Source organism: Poromitra crassiceps (genome assembly GCF_964638095.1).
Source record: "Poromitra crassiceps genome assembly, chromosome: 10".
In the NCBI taxonomy this organism is placed as follows: domain Eukaryota; kingdom Metazoa; phylum Chordata; class Actinopteri; order Beryciformes; family Melamphaidae; genus Poromitra; species Poromitra crassiceps.
This window is the reverse complement of record NC_139631.1, coordinates 5,423,309-5,440,488: the sequence shown is the minus strand read 5'-3', so window position 1 is coordinate 5,440,488 and position 17,180 is coordinate 5,423,309. Positions and strand designations below refer to the sequence as shown.

Here is a 17,180-nt window from a genome sequence, read left to right as displayed (position 1 = left end):
GAGATGGTAGAAAATGTCTCCAGCCCGAGGCGTGGGATCTACGCATAATCATATAGTGGCTGTTAAGCTAGTTTCTGTTTTCTTTGCACAGCTCGGTGCAAACAATGTACTTGGCAGGAGGCTGCCATAGTGAGTAGGGAGACCATGCTTCAACCACAGGACCGGGGGTTCAAACCAACTTGAGAAACCTTTAGACACACATCCATACCTACAGACAACACTATATTTAACCTTACCTGATATGAAGTGTCACAAACACGAGCGTCATATTGTCCGGAAGTTGCATTATTTTGGATTAAAATTGAAGAATGGATTTCCGTTTACAGAACAAATTTTTGTAGCTGTCCTCTAACCATAATGTTGAACAGAATTGAATTTATGAACGTGGATAAGGATGTTGCTCAATAATACCAGTGACATTTACCTGGCCAGGTGCTTAGACATCTAGCTTTCAAAACTCACTTCCTGGCCTCTCCTCTTTTGGAACAAAAGATCCCCTCCCGTCAGTGTTGCAAGACTCACCCAAGGTTTGGGTTCACGTCTTACATCCACGGATGTGTGCACTTTCCCATTCATGGGGTCGGGTGGGAGGGTGTCATGTGGTGTTGTTGTGTGTGTCTTTTATGCTCCGCGTCCTCATTAATGTTGTTCTGTTATGAGCACACTAACAACTGATTTGGTATTCCAATAAGAATTGATTCTCGATAGCAGACATCATAAATGCACACAAGGACATGAGAACTAACATTTAAAAAGTATAAATATTAAAGAAAAAATAACTATGGATAATAAAAACAACAACATGACATTAAGTCATTGATTTCTTTTGTCTGTGTCATCCCCCAGGCTCACTACTCCACCGGCAGAGTTTCAGCCTCTTTCACGTCCACAGCCATGACTCCTGCAACCACACATACAGCAGGTAAGTGAACATTGACACAAAACAGCCCTTTGGATGGTCCAGACAAAGACACATTCACTACTTCTTTTTTTTTTAAACCTTTATTTATCCAGGGAGGTTGACGGAAGCATGCGTGCCCCTTTTCCCTCAAAGCCCTGCTTCATGCTCAAACAGTTAAATGTGTTGTCAACTGGGAGCTGCCCAGTACAACCAAGAGTCCTGGAGACATGGTGGGGGGGGGGGGGGGGGGGGGGTTACTTGGGTTCAATACACTTTGGAGGTGGAGGAGGACAATATTTATTCGATTCAGTGACCTAGTTCAGGTTTCTGAAACACAATGGCAAGGCATTATGTTCTCTGTTACTGTGTGCTATCTACTGTATCCATGTTCACATAATATAGAAGAGTCAGACAGACGTGTATGATGTCTGTTTGCAGTATGGAGAAATGTGTTGGTGGCACATGGTGAATATCAAAGTATCATTAGAGAAAAGGATACATATTATCCTTTTTCTTTAGCCATATGTCTATCAAAGTATTTGTCACATTTTCTGTTATTCAATTACAATTCACTCACTAAAATTGCTACCTACATGTACATACATAAAAAATAGTAATATAGGCTAAATAAACCTTATTTATGTAGTGCTTTTTTTACAGAGTTGCCAAGTCTTTACAAATGCCAAAAGTTAAAACTGCCAGAAATGGATTAAAAGCGGAGCTAGAGATTATTAAAACAGACGAATAAAAACCAAAACCAAAATATTAAAATTCTCAAGATAATAGGCCTTATTTCATTTGCCATTTTGTCATTTAGACTAACTAAATCAGCGTTTCATCTGTTAAATGAATCCCTTCTAAACACACTATTAGACAGGCATTTAACTGAATTGCTCCTTATAGTTTTAACTCCCATTTTATATTTTATTGTAATTGTGTTTCTCATTTTATTACCCCCCTCCCCCCTTTTTTTCTTCTTATTTATTATTGGCTCTTTAACGGACAACTTGTATTGTCTGGTCATTCATGCACTATACACTTTTATGTAAAAGTATCTCCGTTTTTAGTTGTATATTTCTTGTATTAGCATTTATTTGTATTTAATCTTTTTATCAAGATGTATTTTATTTAATTATGGTACTTTTAATAATTGTAAAGCATTTTGTAAACATGGTTTTTAGAAAAGTGCTATGACGTTAGCACTGTGTTATGATGTCGTCCATTCATTCTGATAAGCCTACAATACATAGTACAGAAACATTAGTCTTCGTTAAAAGATTCTCCTGTTCATCACACATGTATTGTGCTGTTGTAGATGCCATCGCAGACGACACCGTACGTTACCAGTACGTGAAGAAGAAAGGCTACGTCCGTCTGCACACAAACAAAGGAGACATCAATCTGGAGTTGCACTGCGATAAGGTAATAACATGCATCTGCTTACACTCAGACACAATCAACACAGACTCAATAGCCAGCCATATTTGTATCTAGCGGTGTGAATCTTTTGGTATCTCATGATTCGATTCGATTTCGATTCAAAATGGATTCAAAACTATTCCTGATTCAAAATTGATTCTCGATTTAGTACATAGGGAGATCTACTCCAGTCCGCTGTGTGCTGAGAAAGGTGGTGTAGCAAATTATGGAATGAAGGCAGAATAAAGTGTATAATATTATGTAGTTTTTATATTTGAAATAGGTGTATCAATGAACTGTAAACACATATGTAAACACAGTAGGCAAACCTAAGACAAAAGTTAACATTTATTTATGCTAAAATTGCACAAATAAAAAGTTCTTAGTATTCTTAGTGACTTCGAGACAAATAAGTTAAAGTATTAGAAAAAATTAAAATGCTTTTAGATAAAAATAAATAAGGAAGTTGAGTCTATTCAGAATTGATTAAACCTCTATTTGTAAGCCATAACTGCGATGACCTAAAAGCATAGTGTAGCTTTGGGAAAAAATGCTTCAAAAGCTCCAAGCTTTCATGTCTCCCCCACTTTGAGAAAGGAAGTGCTCTAGTCAGGACAAAACAAACTCATTACTGAACTGATGAAGTCCAGATATGATGATGAGTGGACCTTGTGTTTGAAACGTTCCACTTCATCATTGAAGTGTTTTATTAATGAGCAATAAGGCACTTCAAGTTCATTTGAAATTGTCTATCAAGTCTGTATTTCCAAGTCCTTTGTGCCGAGAGGTAAACAAGGACAGGTTGTGTTGAACGGGTGTTGAAAAAAGTATGAATAATAACAAGCAATATTTTCATATGTCTCCCACATACTGAGATATCAAGTTCAAGTTCAAGATATATAGAGATATAGATATAGAGGGCAACATTTATTCAAAGCATTCAGCAAAGTCAATGTTTTAGATTAGCAGTGTTCAAAAAGTGAAGCCATTTTAGTAACATGCAAGTGCCTCAGATGATGATATTTGTTTGAAAGTGCGATTCATATGGATGCGTCACCCTAAATAAGGTTTAGCGGGTGGCGAAACCTTATTTATGCTGACGCATCCAAAATATTAGAAGATCAAAGTGAAATAAATAAAAGTGCACAAACACAAAACGTTTCCGACCATCACAAGTTGTAGAACTGATGATGGTCTTTTTGTTGAAATTGTTTTTATTCTTGGCACCATTTTCCCACCTTATCACCTTAACACATTTTGGCATTTTTGTCATCACCTACACCTAGCATCTTGTTGTGTTGTTGCTGCTGTTGTTGTTTTACCTTTTTTAGTGTGGAAATTAGTTTTGATCTTCTATGCTCCTGAGTTTTTTCAATTCACACACACGAGACTTTTTGTGACTTTAAAATCAGCCATTTGCATCATCCGTCCCCTGGGTTGCCAGGTTTTTGTCAAGGCATGTCATGTGGCTGCTTTAGGTGTGGGCCCCCACAGAGACAGCAGCATATCTCTGCCCTAGTAACTAAGGGCTATTTCTGCTCCGCTTCCATTGGCTTCCGAGCTGCCCAATCAGAATAATGAGGGGAAAGTTGCAGTGGTTAGACAGCCCACCCTCCGCGCCCCACAGCCTTCCTCTCCCTCCCTCCCTCCCTCCCCAGCGGTTTTCACTGAGCGCTGCAGCTATATTCGTGTCCTGCTGTTTATGAATTAATCAGTGTTGCTTCACTGTCACTTGCGCTCTCGATCACACAGAGATCCAGGGTCCACCTCCATGTAAACTGCCCACTAGAGCTGGGTATTGGTTCAAATTTCAAGAATCGATTCGATTCCGATTCACAAGGTTGCGAATCGATTAATTTCGATTCGATTCGATTCGAATCCGATTCGATCGATTTCAATATGTTTCAAAATGTTTTTTGATCTGTACCCTGAATTACATGTCCAGTTATGTAACACAGGGGTTCCCAACCAGCCAAGTAGATACACGGGGAAAAAAGTTGCAGACCTGTTGTCAATTTTAATGGTTTTAGTTACACATATATTTACTCACCAGGTGGTGACAAAGGGTAAATAACAGCCTTTTCATCTGTCAATAAAGACACTTTCACAATTATGCACAGTGATTTGATTTCAGCCTATATCATTTCTAAAAGTAGATATTAATGATCAGACATTTCCATTCATGTAGCCATTTGTTTTTGTTTCAACTACAAACATAAATAAACGTCAACTTGAAACTATGTTTCAACTACCACACACAGCATAATATTTTAGCCTGTTTATTAAAATAAATAAATAATAATAATAATAAAAAAAAAATCGATCTCTGGACATATGAATCGATAATCGAGGATTAAAATAAAAATCGATTAAAAATCGGAGAATCGATTTTTTTGAACCCAGCCCTACTGCCCACACAGATATCCAGGGTCCACCTCCCTGTAAAGTGCCCACACAGATCCAGGGTCCACCTCCCTGTAAAGTGCCCACACAGATCCAGGGTCCACCTCCCCCTGTAAAGTGCCCACAGAGATCCAGGGTCCACCTACCTGTAAAGTGCCCACAGAGATCCAGCGTCCACCTACCTGTAAAGTGCCCACAGAGATCCAGGGTCCACCTCCCTGTAAAGTGCCCACAGAGATCCAGGGTCCACCTCCCTGTAAAGTGCCCACACAGATCCAGGGACCACCTCCCTGTAAAGTGCCCACACACAGATCCAGGGACCACCTCCCTGTAAAGTGCCCACAGAGATCCAGGGTCCACCTCCCTGTAAAGTGCCCACAGAGATCCAGGGTCCACCTCCCTGTAAAGTGCCAATTTGCTTGCCCAGCATTGGATGCCTCACTCAATCCTGCCTTCCCTGTCCCCAAGACCCTGACTGCAGTGAAATGTGAGGGGGTGCAGACATTGGAGATAAGAGTGTCTCGCCCTTTAACATGATATCCAGGAGATCCCTGATCTTTTCTATTCAAAAGCGCATCCCAGTACTGTGTCTGAGGATACTGAGGAGAGACTTCACACAGGAAGTACTGTGTCTGAGGATACTGAGGAGAGACTAAACATTTATTAAAATTAAATAATGGCTTGTATTTTGTAAGAAAACTGCTCAAAATTTAGATTCAGATGAAGAGTAATAGAGATATGAAACATATTTTGAGATTCCTTTCTATTCCAAAAATAAGTTTGCTTGGTAAAATATTGAAGTCAACTTTATTAATGCAGCATATTAAAAACACAAAGCTAGTTTGTACCCAAGTGCTTTACAAAGAGCATGGAACCACAACAGCAAAATAAAGATGTTTTGAGGAAATAAGAATGTGGAAGAACATGTGAAACCCAGTGAAAGGCCAGTGAATAACAATAGTATTTTAAGAAAGCCTCTGTGATTCTTGGAATCCACCAACCACTGTGCCACTCAGTAAAAAGTGAGTTTCCTGACCTATGTGCACCCACCCCCCCCCCCCCCCCCCCCCGCCTTTACACACACACACACACACACACACACACACACACACACACACCCCTACTCCCTAAGGTCATTTACGTAAATAACAATGTCAACTTCCCTGGTTAAATAAGGCATGAACAAAACTGTCAGACTTTCTCGAAATTTCCTGAATAAATTATTTGACTTTTGACTCAAATAAGGCCCAGAATTATGTTTGTTGTTAAAACTTGAGGCTAGGATTTATATACACATCATAAACCTTGCATATTAGTTCCAACTAGATTGACTGCAGAACTCGATTGAAAAGGACAGTCATTCACATTCTGCATAGATTCTGTATAAACTGATCTAACCCTTAAAGGATCAGCTCACCCTAAAATCCAAATTACATATTTTTCTTCTTACCTGTAATGCTATTTATCCATCTACATCGTTTTGTGTTAGTTGCTTGAGTTTTGGAGATATCGGCCGTAGTGATGTCTGCCTTCTCTCCAATACAATGGAACTGGATGGCACTCGGCTTGTGGGGCTCAAAATGGCAGAAACATACATTTGGAAAACTCAACAGCAAATGTCTCTTTCCAGAAATAATGAACCGGTTACGCAAGATAATCCAGAGACCTTGTTGTGAGCAGCTTCATGTAGGAACTATTTTCTTTAAACCAAACTACTCCCACTAGCTGCTAGCTAGCTAGCTAGCTAGCTCGCAGCTAGTGGGTAACTCGCTATTGATTTCAACAACAATAAGCTAATGGGACAGCTGGCAATGCTAGCTTGGAACGGCCCGCTCAGCAGATCAGAAACATTACATTTGTCTGTTTCTTTTAACCGCTCACTGCATTCTCCTCTCCTTCCCCTAGGTTCCCAAGGCTGGAGAGAACTTCGTCCGTCTGTGTAAAAAGGGCTACTACGACGGGACGGTCTTCCACAGGTCCATTCGGAATTTCATGGTAACGTTCAGCACACTAATAATAATTAATAATAATTACATGTGATCTAGCAATAACATGTGATCTAGCAAACCCCACCCAGGCTAGCAACCCCACCCTGTAAAAAACCCACTTGCTACAGAAACCGCAACAACACCTTTGTAGTGTGGTTGCGGCCCTATGCTCCACTTAGGAGTCTACAGGGAATAAGAAGAAGACGAGCCATCTCAAAGTGCATCGATATCAGACAACTCACTCATAAAACATATGTACAGTACCTCAAAAAGAATGGGTGAAGTTATTGATAATCCATTAACGGAGGGAAATTCAGAGCACCAGCCAGATACAGGTAGATACTGAACCCCCTACCTGCTTACTCATTGTAAGTCACTCCGGTTAAGAGCAAAAGGTAGAAAAGAGGTGAGTTGCCAACCTTGCTTTTACTTTTGCTTTTGCTGAGTTACATTCATTCACATTGTCTTTTGTGGCATTAATCACAAATCCCTGTGGTAAGCACTTCAGAGCGGAGAGTGAAGTGTGAACGCAGCTTTTTCTCCCACCCGGCCGTCTGAGAATTTGAAACGACAGGTCTCCTATCAACAGCTCATCTGTGAATTTCAAGGCTGCCGCCCCCATAATTAGAAGTGGCTCTGGGTGGACTTCTGCTCTCAAGAGAACCCTGAACATTCAGTGCTTCAGCTCCATGCTTTTCATGGAATGTGTCCCCATAACCAACCACTCAGTATTACTCATTCTTCTGACTTTATCTGAAGCTCAAAAGGTGAGGATGGTGGCCTTGGAGAGAAGCGTTTCCTAGCAGGAAGCGCTGTAAAAGCTGTGTGCCGATGGCAACACAAGGGCGGCTCTCGGGTTCAAGTAAAGCAACTGAGAGGCCCTGCAGACTAACTAGCCCCAAGGCTGAAACACTGAACATTTGTTTAGCATTGAAACAGAAGCACGTGTTTTAAAACGTGAGCCTGCCCAGGTCTTCAGACTGTTGCAGTTTGTAGAAACGTGTGTTCCCTGACTGTCCACTCTGAGAACATGGCAGCATCTCCCCACTCTGAGTCTGTGGGGTTTCAAATGGCCTTCCTGAAACACAAAAAGACATTTTTAGCTGGCAGCGTTAGTACCCTACATTAGACACACCAATAGCACTATTGAAGATGAGTCTGTAAAATACAGCCATCTTATAGAGACAGTCCGCATGTCTGGGAACGCCCATACAGGCTTTAGGAACGCCCACAATAGACGCTGGTTAGCTGGCTCAGCCTGGCTGGGGGCGTGGTCAGGGTGGGGTAAAAACCCCCGTTCTATCCATTCAGCAAAGTTAGAATTTAGCTGATAGCCCAGCCCAGGCAGACACGATCGGGCATTTAACCACCGCAGTAAACGCACATCTGAGCAGACGTCTTGTGTTCTGCTCTAGAACCCCCAAACCTGTAGTTTAGAGTCACAGCACCATCTTTTGGTGAGTCAGCCCATGAGATATATGGGCGGTTTTACCCCACTCGCGCGCCAGCCGTTTAACATTTTGTGGGCGTTCCCACACATGCCGACTGTATTAGAAGCAGGGCTGCAATAGAGAAGAGCGTCCGTAGTCTCGCCACGTGTGCTCAAAATGAAATTCTGCTTTGGAGAATGGACACTAGCAGGAAGTGTTCTCCTCCCACAGGATGTGACAAAATGAAACCAAGCGATGAGACGTGATGAAACTCCTTCCCTTGTGTGCAGCACTCACTGCTGTGTGCAGCACTCACTGCTGTGTGCAGCACTCACTGCTGTGTGCAGCACTCACTGCTGTGTGCAGCACTCACTGCTGGCATCACCAGCGTGAGATCTTTTCCTCGCTCCTCGTCTCGTTGGGTTCCTTTGGTCTGAAGCATCACAGACATGGTTGGTAAACGAGCGAGCTGTGAGCAGTTTACTGACGTCGCATTACAACGTCTCTTCTGGGGTGTTTAACTTCACGCAGCTAGCCTTTTTAATGTTCTGTATATCGACTGTGAGAAAGTGAGAAGGCTGGCCGCAAAATGGCATTAGATTATCTGTCGAGGCTAGTGAAGCGAGCAAAGATTGTAGTGTACAAGGAATTGCTTGTGTATTCACATTATGAAGACTGTGATGAAGATTATATACAGATTGTATCACTGACACTACCACCACTCCTCCTCAATCCACAAATTCTAAAACGAAGTATTGGTGTGAAAGCAGACGCGGCGCACATCTGTGTCAAGATTAAGTCCATGTTTTGACCATCAAATCTAAAGGAGAAGTTGGAGTCCAAAGAAGGCCAACGAGCTATAAGCTGCTGCTGCTGCTATGAAACAATGATGGGAGGTACTGTAGGAACGTTAACAATGAACAATATAGACCGGTCCCAGAAAGCTTGGAGAGCGGTTGGTTACCAGAGATTACAAGGGACATGCCACCATGTTGGGACGTTTTGACAAAAGCAAATATTTTAAAGATGATTATTTATACTAGTTTAATTTGAAGGCCTGTGCTGTGAGCTCAAAATGCAACGCAAGCACACTTAAGGCAAAATTCTAACAGAGTTTGTTTGTTTTGTTTTTCGTTTCCAGATTCAAGGAGGAGACCCCACTGGCACTGGCACAGGTAAGATCCAGCCTGCACTAAAACCCACATCTCCAACATTTTAAATTACATAACATATCTGTTGCAATATTAATAGATCCTTTTTGGTCGCTTTGTGTCAATACCGCTTTGCAGCAAGATACAAGTCAAGAGTTACTAAATATACTGTGTAAAGGCACAGGGGGATACAGAAGGCACACACACACACACTCAGGGGGAAGGATGCTGGACTGTAGATGGGAGAGGGCTGAGTGGTCGACAAAATAAATGAAAATGTAGCAGAAGTCCGTGAAAAAAGAGAGAGAGGGGGAATCCGCTCTGGGGGGGGAAGAAACGATAGATGCTTTGAATGACCTTTTCTGGGAAAATGGCAATAATGCGTCAACAAAATGTGCGTGTGTTGCGTCCAGGAAAAGGACTGACCAGCCGACATTTGGGAGGCACTTTTCTATTTTTAAAAATCAGTTTGACTGGTGAAATTTGGCTGCTGGCTAAAAAAAACACACAAAAAACCAGAGTTAGTTTCCTGTGTTGATGTGGACTGTAGCGATCTGACAGCCACCAGCACAGAGTGTGCTTTGTGTCCAGGCCAGAGCGCTGCAAAATGTTTATGAAGGTGAGGATTTATGGAGGGGCAGAATTCCTGGCCTCTCTGGGTCAACTCCTCCTGATCACCTGGAGTGAAAAGGCTTTGCACACAACACTCTAATAACAAACCTTTAACTGGGTAAACTCCTGATCACCTGGACTGAAAAGGCTTTGCAACACTCTAACAAACCTTGAACTGGGTAAACTGGTGATATATCAAAATGCAGTATATCGTGATACAAAGAATGTGACAATATACTGTACATAGTGAGGCAGAAAAATGAACCGAAATATTATTCTGCTGCATTTTATTCTGGTGTAGTAATCACAGATAAGACGCCTTCTCCATCACAATTCCACGAGCTCGCCATCCATATTATATGATTTAGATTTTCTAGGACACAGGAAGTAATTGCCCTGTCCAACCCCCCCAACCCCGTTTAGCATCCAGTCATATTGAGGGAAAATGTCAGCCAGTTGATAAATTATGCAAAAATATCACCAGTGGAATTCGATGGCTGCACAAAGCCTCCCGAAGGGTTGATTGGCTGGAGGACGTATGTATTTACACACACACAGACACACACACACACACACACACACACACACACACACACAGAGGCATGCCAGCTGGCAGGACACAGGACAGTAAAGCACACCTCGGGGCGACAGATCCTCTCTCCTGCGTCGGCAGCGCAGCGTCTTCCTCCTGGATACCCGTCATGATGATGCTTCATGATGACGGCAGTGTCAATAAGGATTCACACCTTGCTGCTTGGCTCCTGTCCAGGCTTGTGGAAGTAGCATGTCGCCTGGATTCAGCTCGCGTAGTATTGGAGTTATTTGATTCAAGTCGTAACCTGGGCTATAGAGTGCCTAGGTCCCACCCTCTTCCGGGTTCCCCATGGGGCCTAGGTAGAGAGTGAAAGTCCCCATTCTCCATTGACGTTTTGTAAAATCCTTGAGTTTTACTTGGACAAACCAAGCGATTCAGCTCCGAGATGACGAGCGGCCATAGAACATTAAGCTCCGGGGGGCGGAGTATTTATTTATTTTAATTTTTGTGTGTGAAATGTTCTATGGTCTCTTGTGATTCATCTCATAGCTGGATCGCTTGGTTTGTCAATGGAGAAATGAATGGGGACTTTCCCGAGGCCCCATGGGGCAACCCAGAAGAGGGCGTGACTTAGGCACTCTATAACAGAATAGTGATCCAGCTTATATATCCAGTTGATGAAAAGGGTCTGGTGATGCGTTTGATGTTGTGTTTGGATTCAACAGAAGAAGTGGGCAGTTAGCATGAGCAGCACTAGCACTAGCCACCATGATAAGAGAGGCAGTTAGCATGAGCAGCACTAGCACTAGCCACCATGATAAGAGAAACACATCAAACATCATCAACAGAAAATTAAAGCGCCGCCCACACTGTTTGATTGACAGGTGACTCTTACACATTGACACTTTAATAGATTGTGAAGGATTAACTTTTGTTTATGATGGTGTCTGTCTTTCCTCCCCTGATCTCTCCCTTCACCCCTCACCCTCCCCCCCCCCCTCTCTCTCTCTCTCTCTCTCTCTCTATGTCTCTATGTCTCTGTCTGTCCTCCCCTGATCTCTCCCTTCACCCCTCACCCTCTCTCTGTCTCTGTCTTTCCTCCGCTGATCTCTCCCTTCGTCCCTCCCCCTCTCTCTCTCCTGCCCCTCTCTCTCCCTTCACCCCTCACCCTCCCCCCTCTCTCTCTGCCTTTCCTCCCCTGATCTCTCCCTTCACCCTCCTCCGCCTCTCTCTCTCTTCACCCCTCACCCTCCTCTCTCTCTCTCTCTCTCCTGCCCCTCTCTCTTCACCCCTCACCCTCCCCCCTCTCGCTCTCTCTCTCTGTCTCTGTCTTTCCTCCCCTGATCTCTCCCCTCACCCTCCTCCGCCTCTCTCTCTCTTCACCCCTCACCCTCCTCTCTCTCTCTGTCTTTCCTCCCCTGATCTCTCCCTTCACCCCTCACCCTCCTCTCTCCTCTCTCTCTCCTCCCCTGATCTCTCCCTTCACCCTCCTCTCTCCTCTCTCAGGAGGAGAGTCCTTCTGGGGAAAGCCTTTCAAGGATGAGTTTCGGCCCAACCTCTCCCATAAGGGCCGGGGAGTGCTGAGCATGGCCAACACAGGCCCAAACAGCAACAAGTCCCAGTTGTAAGAGATGCTACTCCAAACAGTTCCTAAATGTTCTATTTATAGCTCTTTCTGATGATTGCTCTGTCTATTTTTAGAGCTGCAACGATTAATGGATTCGGTGGACAGAAAATTAATCGCCAACTATTTTTTACAATCGATTAATTGTTGAAACACATTTAAAAAAAAAAAAAAAAAAAAATGATCTCGTTCCAGCTTCTTAAATGTGAATATTTTCTGGTTTGTTTAGTCTTCTATGACAGTGAAGTGATTATCTTTGGGTTCTGGACTGTTGGTCAGGACAAAAGAAGACATTTGAGGATGTCATTTTGGGCTTTGGGGAAAAAGTTATGTTATATTTTTCACTATTTATGTGACGTTTTATAGACCAAACGACTCATCGATTAGTCGAGAAAATAATCATCAGTTTAATCGATAATGAAAATAATCGGTAGCCCTAATATTTCATAAAACTACAGTAGTAGTAGGCAAAACGTAACCTGTATCCTATAGGTTAGATGTTTTGAATGTCTCATAGTAACAGTGTTTTCTTTATTCTTGTTGTTTTTCCTCTAAGCTTCATCACGTTCAGATCATGCGTCTACCTGGACAGGAAGCACACAGTGTTCGGAAGGTAAACCTCTTTCTTCTTTTGTGTGTGTGTGTGTGTGTGTGTGTGTGTGTGTGTGTGTGTGTGTGTGTGTGTGTGTGTGTGTGTGTGTGTGTGTGTGTGTGTGTGTGTGTGTGTGTGTGTGTGTGTGTGTGTGTGTGTGTGTGTGTGTGAGAGACAGACATTCTCAAATGGCCCATTTCCACCGCTGGCATCAACGCGGCCCCGCACAGCTCGTCTCGCTTTTTTGTCTCATTCCACCGATCAAAAACGTGGACAGCCCGGGTTGAGTCGTGCTGCTTGTGGTCCCTGCTCTGTTGAGGTTCTAGGGCTGTGGACCCGGTACCATACGGTGACGTGAAAACACTGCAGACGACTGATTGGTCAGGCAGAATCGTGTTTACTGTAGGCATCTACTGTCAATGCTGGATACCAGTTTAGTGGGGCTTACCTTCTCTTCTGTTATTTCCAGAAGTTATTTCTTTTGTGTTGCTGCCTTCGGCTCTGGTGAAATAAAATCGATCTCCTTGCTCAGCTTTAACATGCGGTGGTTTTCAATTGTTTTGAGAGAGAAAAAAGTCCGCTCCTCGGGAAGCCCTTTGTAGTTGGCTCCGCTAGTCCGCAGGCGAAGCCATGGTCTTGCCTATTGAGTTGCCGCTGGGGTTCTCCCCGTAGCGCCTCTCCCGTCCCCCACGCAGTGCATGCATGTGAGTTTGAGTAACAACAAAGTGATATCCATTCTCCTAGCTGATTGTCACATTTGCCCATGTACACTGTAGGTCATTTAGAGGCACCAGTATTTCATAATCAGTTTAAAAGGTAGTATGGATTTAATTTTAACGTTATACTTATAGCCTACTTCGGCTATGGGCGCAGGGCAGATATGCGGTCGCTATGGCGACCAGGTGTGGGCGGAGGCAAGTAAACTTGCTATGGAAACAGTCTATATCAAGTAGAGCCGAGTAATACCAGATCGAGTAGAGCTGTACTGTGCTGTCATATGTGGTGGAAATGAGCCAAAAGAGTGTGATTACACCTATAGTTCATTGTCTTTGGTCTCTGAGACATAGTGGGAAACTTTGTTGATTTTTTTTGTATGTGGATTGTTTAGATTCACAGTGGTCAATTACATGCGAACCAGGGCTTGTAAACGAAAGTCACATGGACTCACAAGCAGCTCGTTTATTAGACAGAGTTTTGGTGACCTGTCGTCCTGCCAGTACGCATCTGATTCCAGTCCCTGTAACCTGATCTAAGCACGTTGAACATTTCTGAACTCTTTGTCATCGTTAACCTTCTCTCTGGGGTTCACACCAGTTAAGAACACATGAAGAAGCAGCTGAATATGAGCTTCAGTCCAGGCTTCATTTTGTTCTGCTCGGCTTTGCAGGCATGAGGAACTGCTGCTGGCTATCACATGTCAACATAACATCCAGAATCCCTTTGTTGTTTCCTGTAGTTGGTTCAAATGACGCTCTCACAGAGAAAAAAAGACCCAAGACATTTTCTCGTGTCTGGTGTGTTTTTTCTGGTGCCACCCGACTTCAAATGGCCTGGTTCTTCTCACCACAAACCAAACTAACAAGGAGTTAGTTCCGCTCCAAAAAAGTCAAGAGTCCAAGTTGAATAGAGGAGAAAACTAAAGTGAACTCATTGGTTGGTTGGTTTGCTAGAGTGATGTACTTTATTTTGCTTTTTTTTTATTTAACCCATTGATACCTGATGCAGCATTTTCGTGTATATCCCTCATTTGTGTGCGTATCCCTTTAAGACCGCGAACCGCGTTAACGCGGTCTTAAAGGGATACACACACACAAATGCTGCATCAGGTATCAATGGGTTAAGTTGGAAAACCAGATACCGTCAAATGTCTTGATGAAAATGTGCTGATATGATCATTTGGTCATGTGTTGCCCTGTCCTGTCAAGTCTCCCATCACAGGGTCTTCAAGAGTGTGGGGGTCTCCTCTAGAGCAGTGATTCTTCTCAACCTTTTTCATATCAAGGAGGACCCTAAGTTACTCCACAATAAAGCGCTTTTGATGAGATCTTGTCTTGTCGGACCCAAATTTGAGAATCTTTTTATTGTTAAATATGATTTTGTCGAGAATTACATCTGACTGTCTGTACTGTAGGTATAGAGAGATAACAGTGAACCTACACTCAAAACAGTAATTGTACATTCTCTAATTGCGTTAACTTCTTAATTATAAATTAAATAAATGAATCATGATGTTTAACCGTTCACCAATCTGCTGTGGACCCGCTGGAATGCCCCTCAAGGATCCCACATTGAGAACCACCTTTCTAGAGCACATGTGGCGAGAGGCAGCTCCTGTTAGCTACTGGGTATAGTGTGCGCGCGTGCGTGCGTGCGTCCTCTGTCTCGAGCCATGGTAAAGCGCGGATCCCAGAGGAGCAGCTGGATAAAGAGCTTGCAGAGAGTGAAGTGAGGACAGCGTCTGTGAGCGCTCTGAGGGGAGATGCTGTCGGGTCACCTCGGTCCACACCGACTCTGCATCCTCAGCAGCAGTTTCCTCCATCTGTCTTTACGCCCATGAGAACACTGCATCTCCAACCAGCACGAGAGACACAAACCACTGTCAGCAGAAAGACACAGTCACAGCTGTCAGACGAGCCTAATGAAATGCCCAATGAGTCCATGATTACACCAAATACATTACAAGCCTATTGTTTAATAGACGTTATTGCATGGCTTTGTTGAGTGCTCAAAGATTATTTTTTGGGGGGTGGTGTTTCTGCATTTATTAGACACAAAATAGGGAGAGTTGGGGGGGGGGGGCGTCCTGGGGCCAGATTCAAACCCAGTACATCCTGTTTTCTGTTTGGCTAATGAACACATTTTGTTTCATATCTAATTGTATCAGAAAATGTATTGATTATATCCTGTATCCTATAATAAGAATGTGAAGTGTCTGTGTGTGAGTAAGCAGAATTATGTTCTGCCACAGTGCGTTCATGCTGAATCTTTCTAAAGAGCACCTCTGCAGGTGAGCTAATGCTAACGGAGCTGGATTTTTGAATTGGGTAATTGTAATCAGCGACTGAAGTGCAGTATGAAAAGTAAACCCTCTGGGGAGAGAGGAGAGGCTGCATGCCAACTCTGTTGCCGATTTTTTTATTATTTTTTATTATTAGGTAATTAATTGCCGAATGCACGTTCTTAGGCCTTCACACTCAAAGAGCCATTGTGACATCATCAGCGATGTCATCAGTGATGTCACTCAAGCAATTGTGATGTCAACCTCTCCATCTGGATTCATCCATCCACATCTTATGGCTTTCCACCAGACTGGATGCCTTGCGGCACACTGCTGCCTCTCACAGTTAGGGGAATATTCTTCCTCTTCTTACCCAGACACAATTGTCTGAGTTTTCCCAAACACATCCCTCAGTATTTCATCCATCTCTGCTTCAGATACGTTCACCTCATCCAGTAACCTCTTAACATCATCAAGCCTGATCTCACTCCTCTCCGTCTTCCCAGCAGCACAGTTAATAACCATGAAGGTCATGAATTGCTTCTTGTCCATGCAGATCACATTACTCCAACTAGTTCCGTCCTCCACATAATAATACATCTTAGGTGTAACATTGTGACATCATCAGTGATGTCATAAATCCCGTAACATGTTGGCCAATGGCCATTGTCTTTTTTCTTTCTTTCTTTTTTTTTTTACATTTTATAGACTAAATGATTAATTGAAAAAATAATTAATATGTTAATGAAAATAATCATTAGTTATTAGTTATTACCAATTTTTTTCTATTGAAAATACAATTAGCATCACTAATTAAATGTGCAAAAATCCAATCAACTGGTTTTGGTTGAATAGTCTCTCAAAGACTTTTCACAGTCTATCGATCCCTGAAGGAGAAAATCACCTCGTCATCGCAGCTCTCGTCAGCTGCAGGGTGGACTACAGTTCAGCTCCCTGTACAGATGGAGGCAGGGTGGACTACAGTTCAGCTCCTGTAGATGGAGGCAGGGTGGACTAACAGTGCAGCTCCCTGTACAGATGGAGGCAGGGTGGACTACAGTTCAGATCCTGTAGATGGAGGCAGGGTGGACTACAGTTCAGCTCCTGTACAGATGGAGGCAGGGTGGACTAACAGTGCAGTTCCCTGTACAGATGGAGGCAGGGTGGACTACAGTCCAGATCCTGTAGATGGAGGCAGGGTGGACTACAGTCCAGATCCTGTAGATGGAGGCAGGGTGGACTACAGTCCAGATCCTGCAGATGGAGGCAGGGTGGACTACAGTCCAGATCCTGCAGATGGAGGCAGGGTGGACTACAGTTCAGATCCTGTAGATGGAGGCAGGGTGGACTACAGTTCAGCTCCTGTACAGATGGAGGCAGGGTGGACTACAGTTCAGATCCTGCAGATGGAGGCAGGGTGGACTACAGTCCAGATCCTGCAGATGGAGGCAGGGTGGACTACAGTCCAGATCCTGTAGATGGAGGCAGGGTGGACTACAGTTCAGATCCTGTAGATGGAGGCAGGGT

At 43.4% G+C, this 17,180-nt stretch overlaps 1 protein-coding gene across 1 annotated transcript in view; it reads left to right on the top strand.

The window, feature by feature from the left end:
* The window catches only part of ppil2 (peptidylprolyl isomerase (cyclophilin)-like 2), a 30,635-nt gene that overhangs the window by 8,989 nt on the left and 4,466 nt on the right, over positions 1–17,180 (top strand). Inside the window, exons 11-16 of the mRNA XM_083644904.1 lie at positions 847–922; positions 2,217–2,323; positions 6,629–6,718; positions 9,283–9,316; positions 11,946–12,063; positions 12,620–12,676. Of these exons, the coding sequence (XP_083501030.1) occupies positions 847–922; positions 2,217–2,323; positions 6,629–6,718; positions 9,283–9,316; positions 11,946–12,063; positions 12,620–12,676 (482 nt within the window). The remainder of the gene's footprint in view (positions 1–846; positions 923–2,216; positions 2,324–6,628; positions 6,719–9,282; positions 9,317–11,945; positions 12,064–12,619; positions 12,677–17,180) is intronic.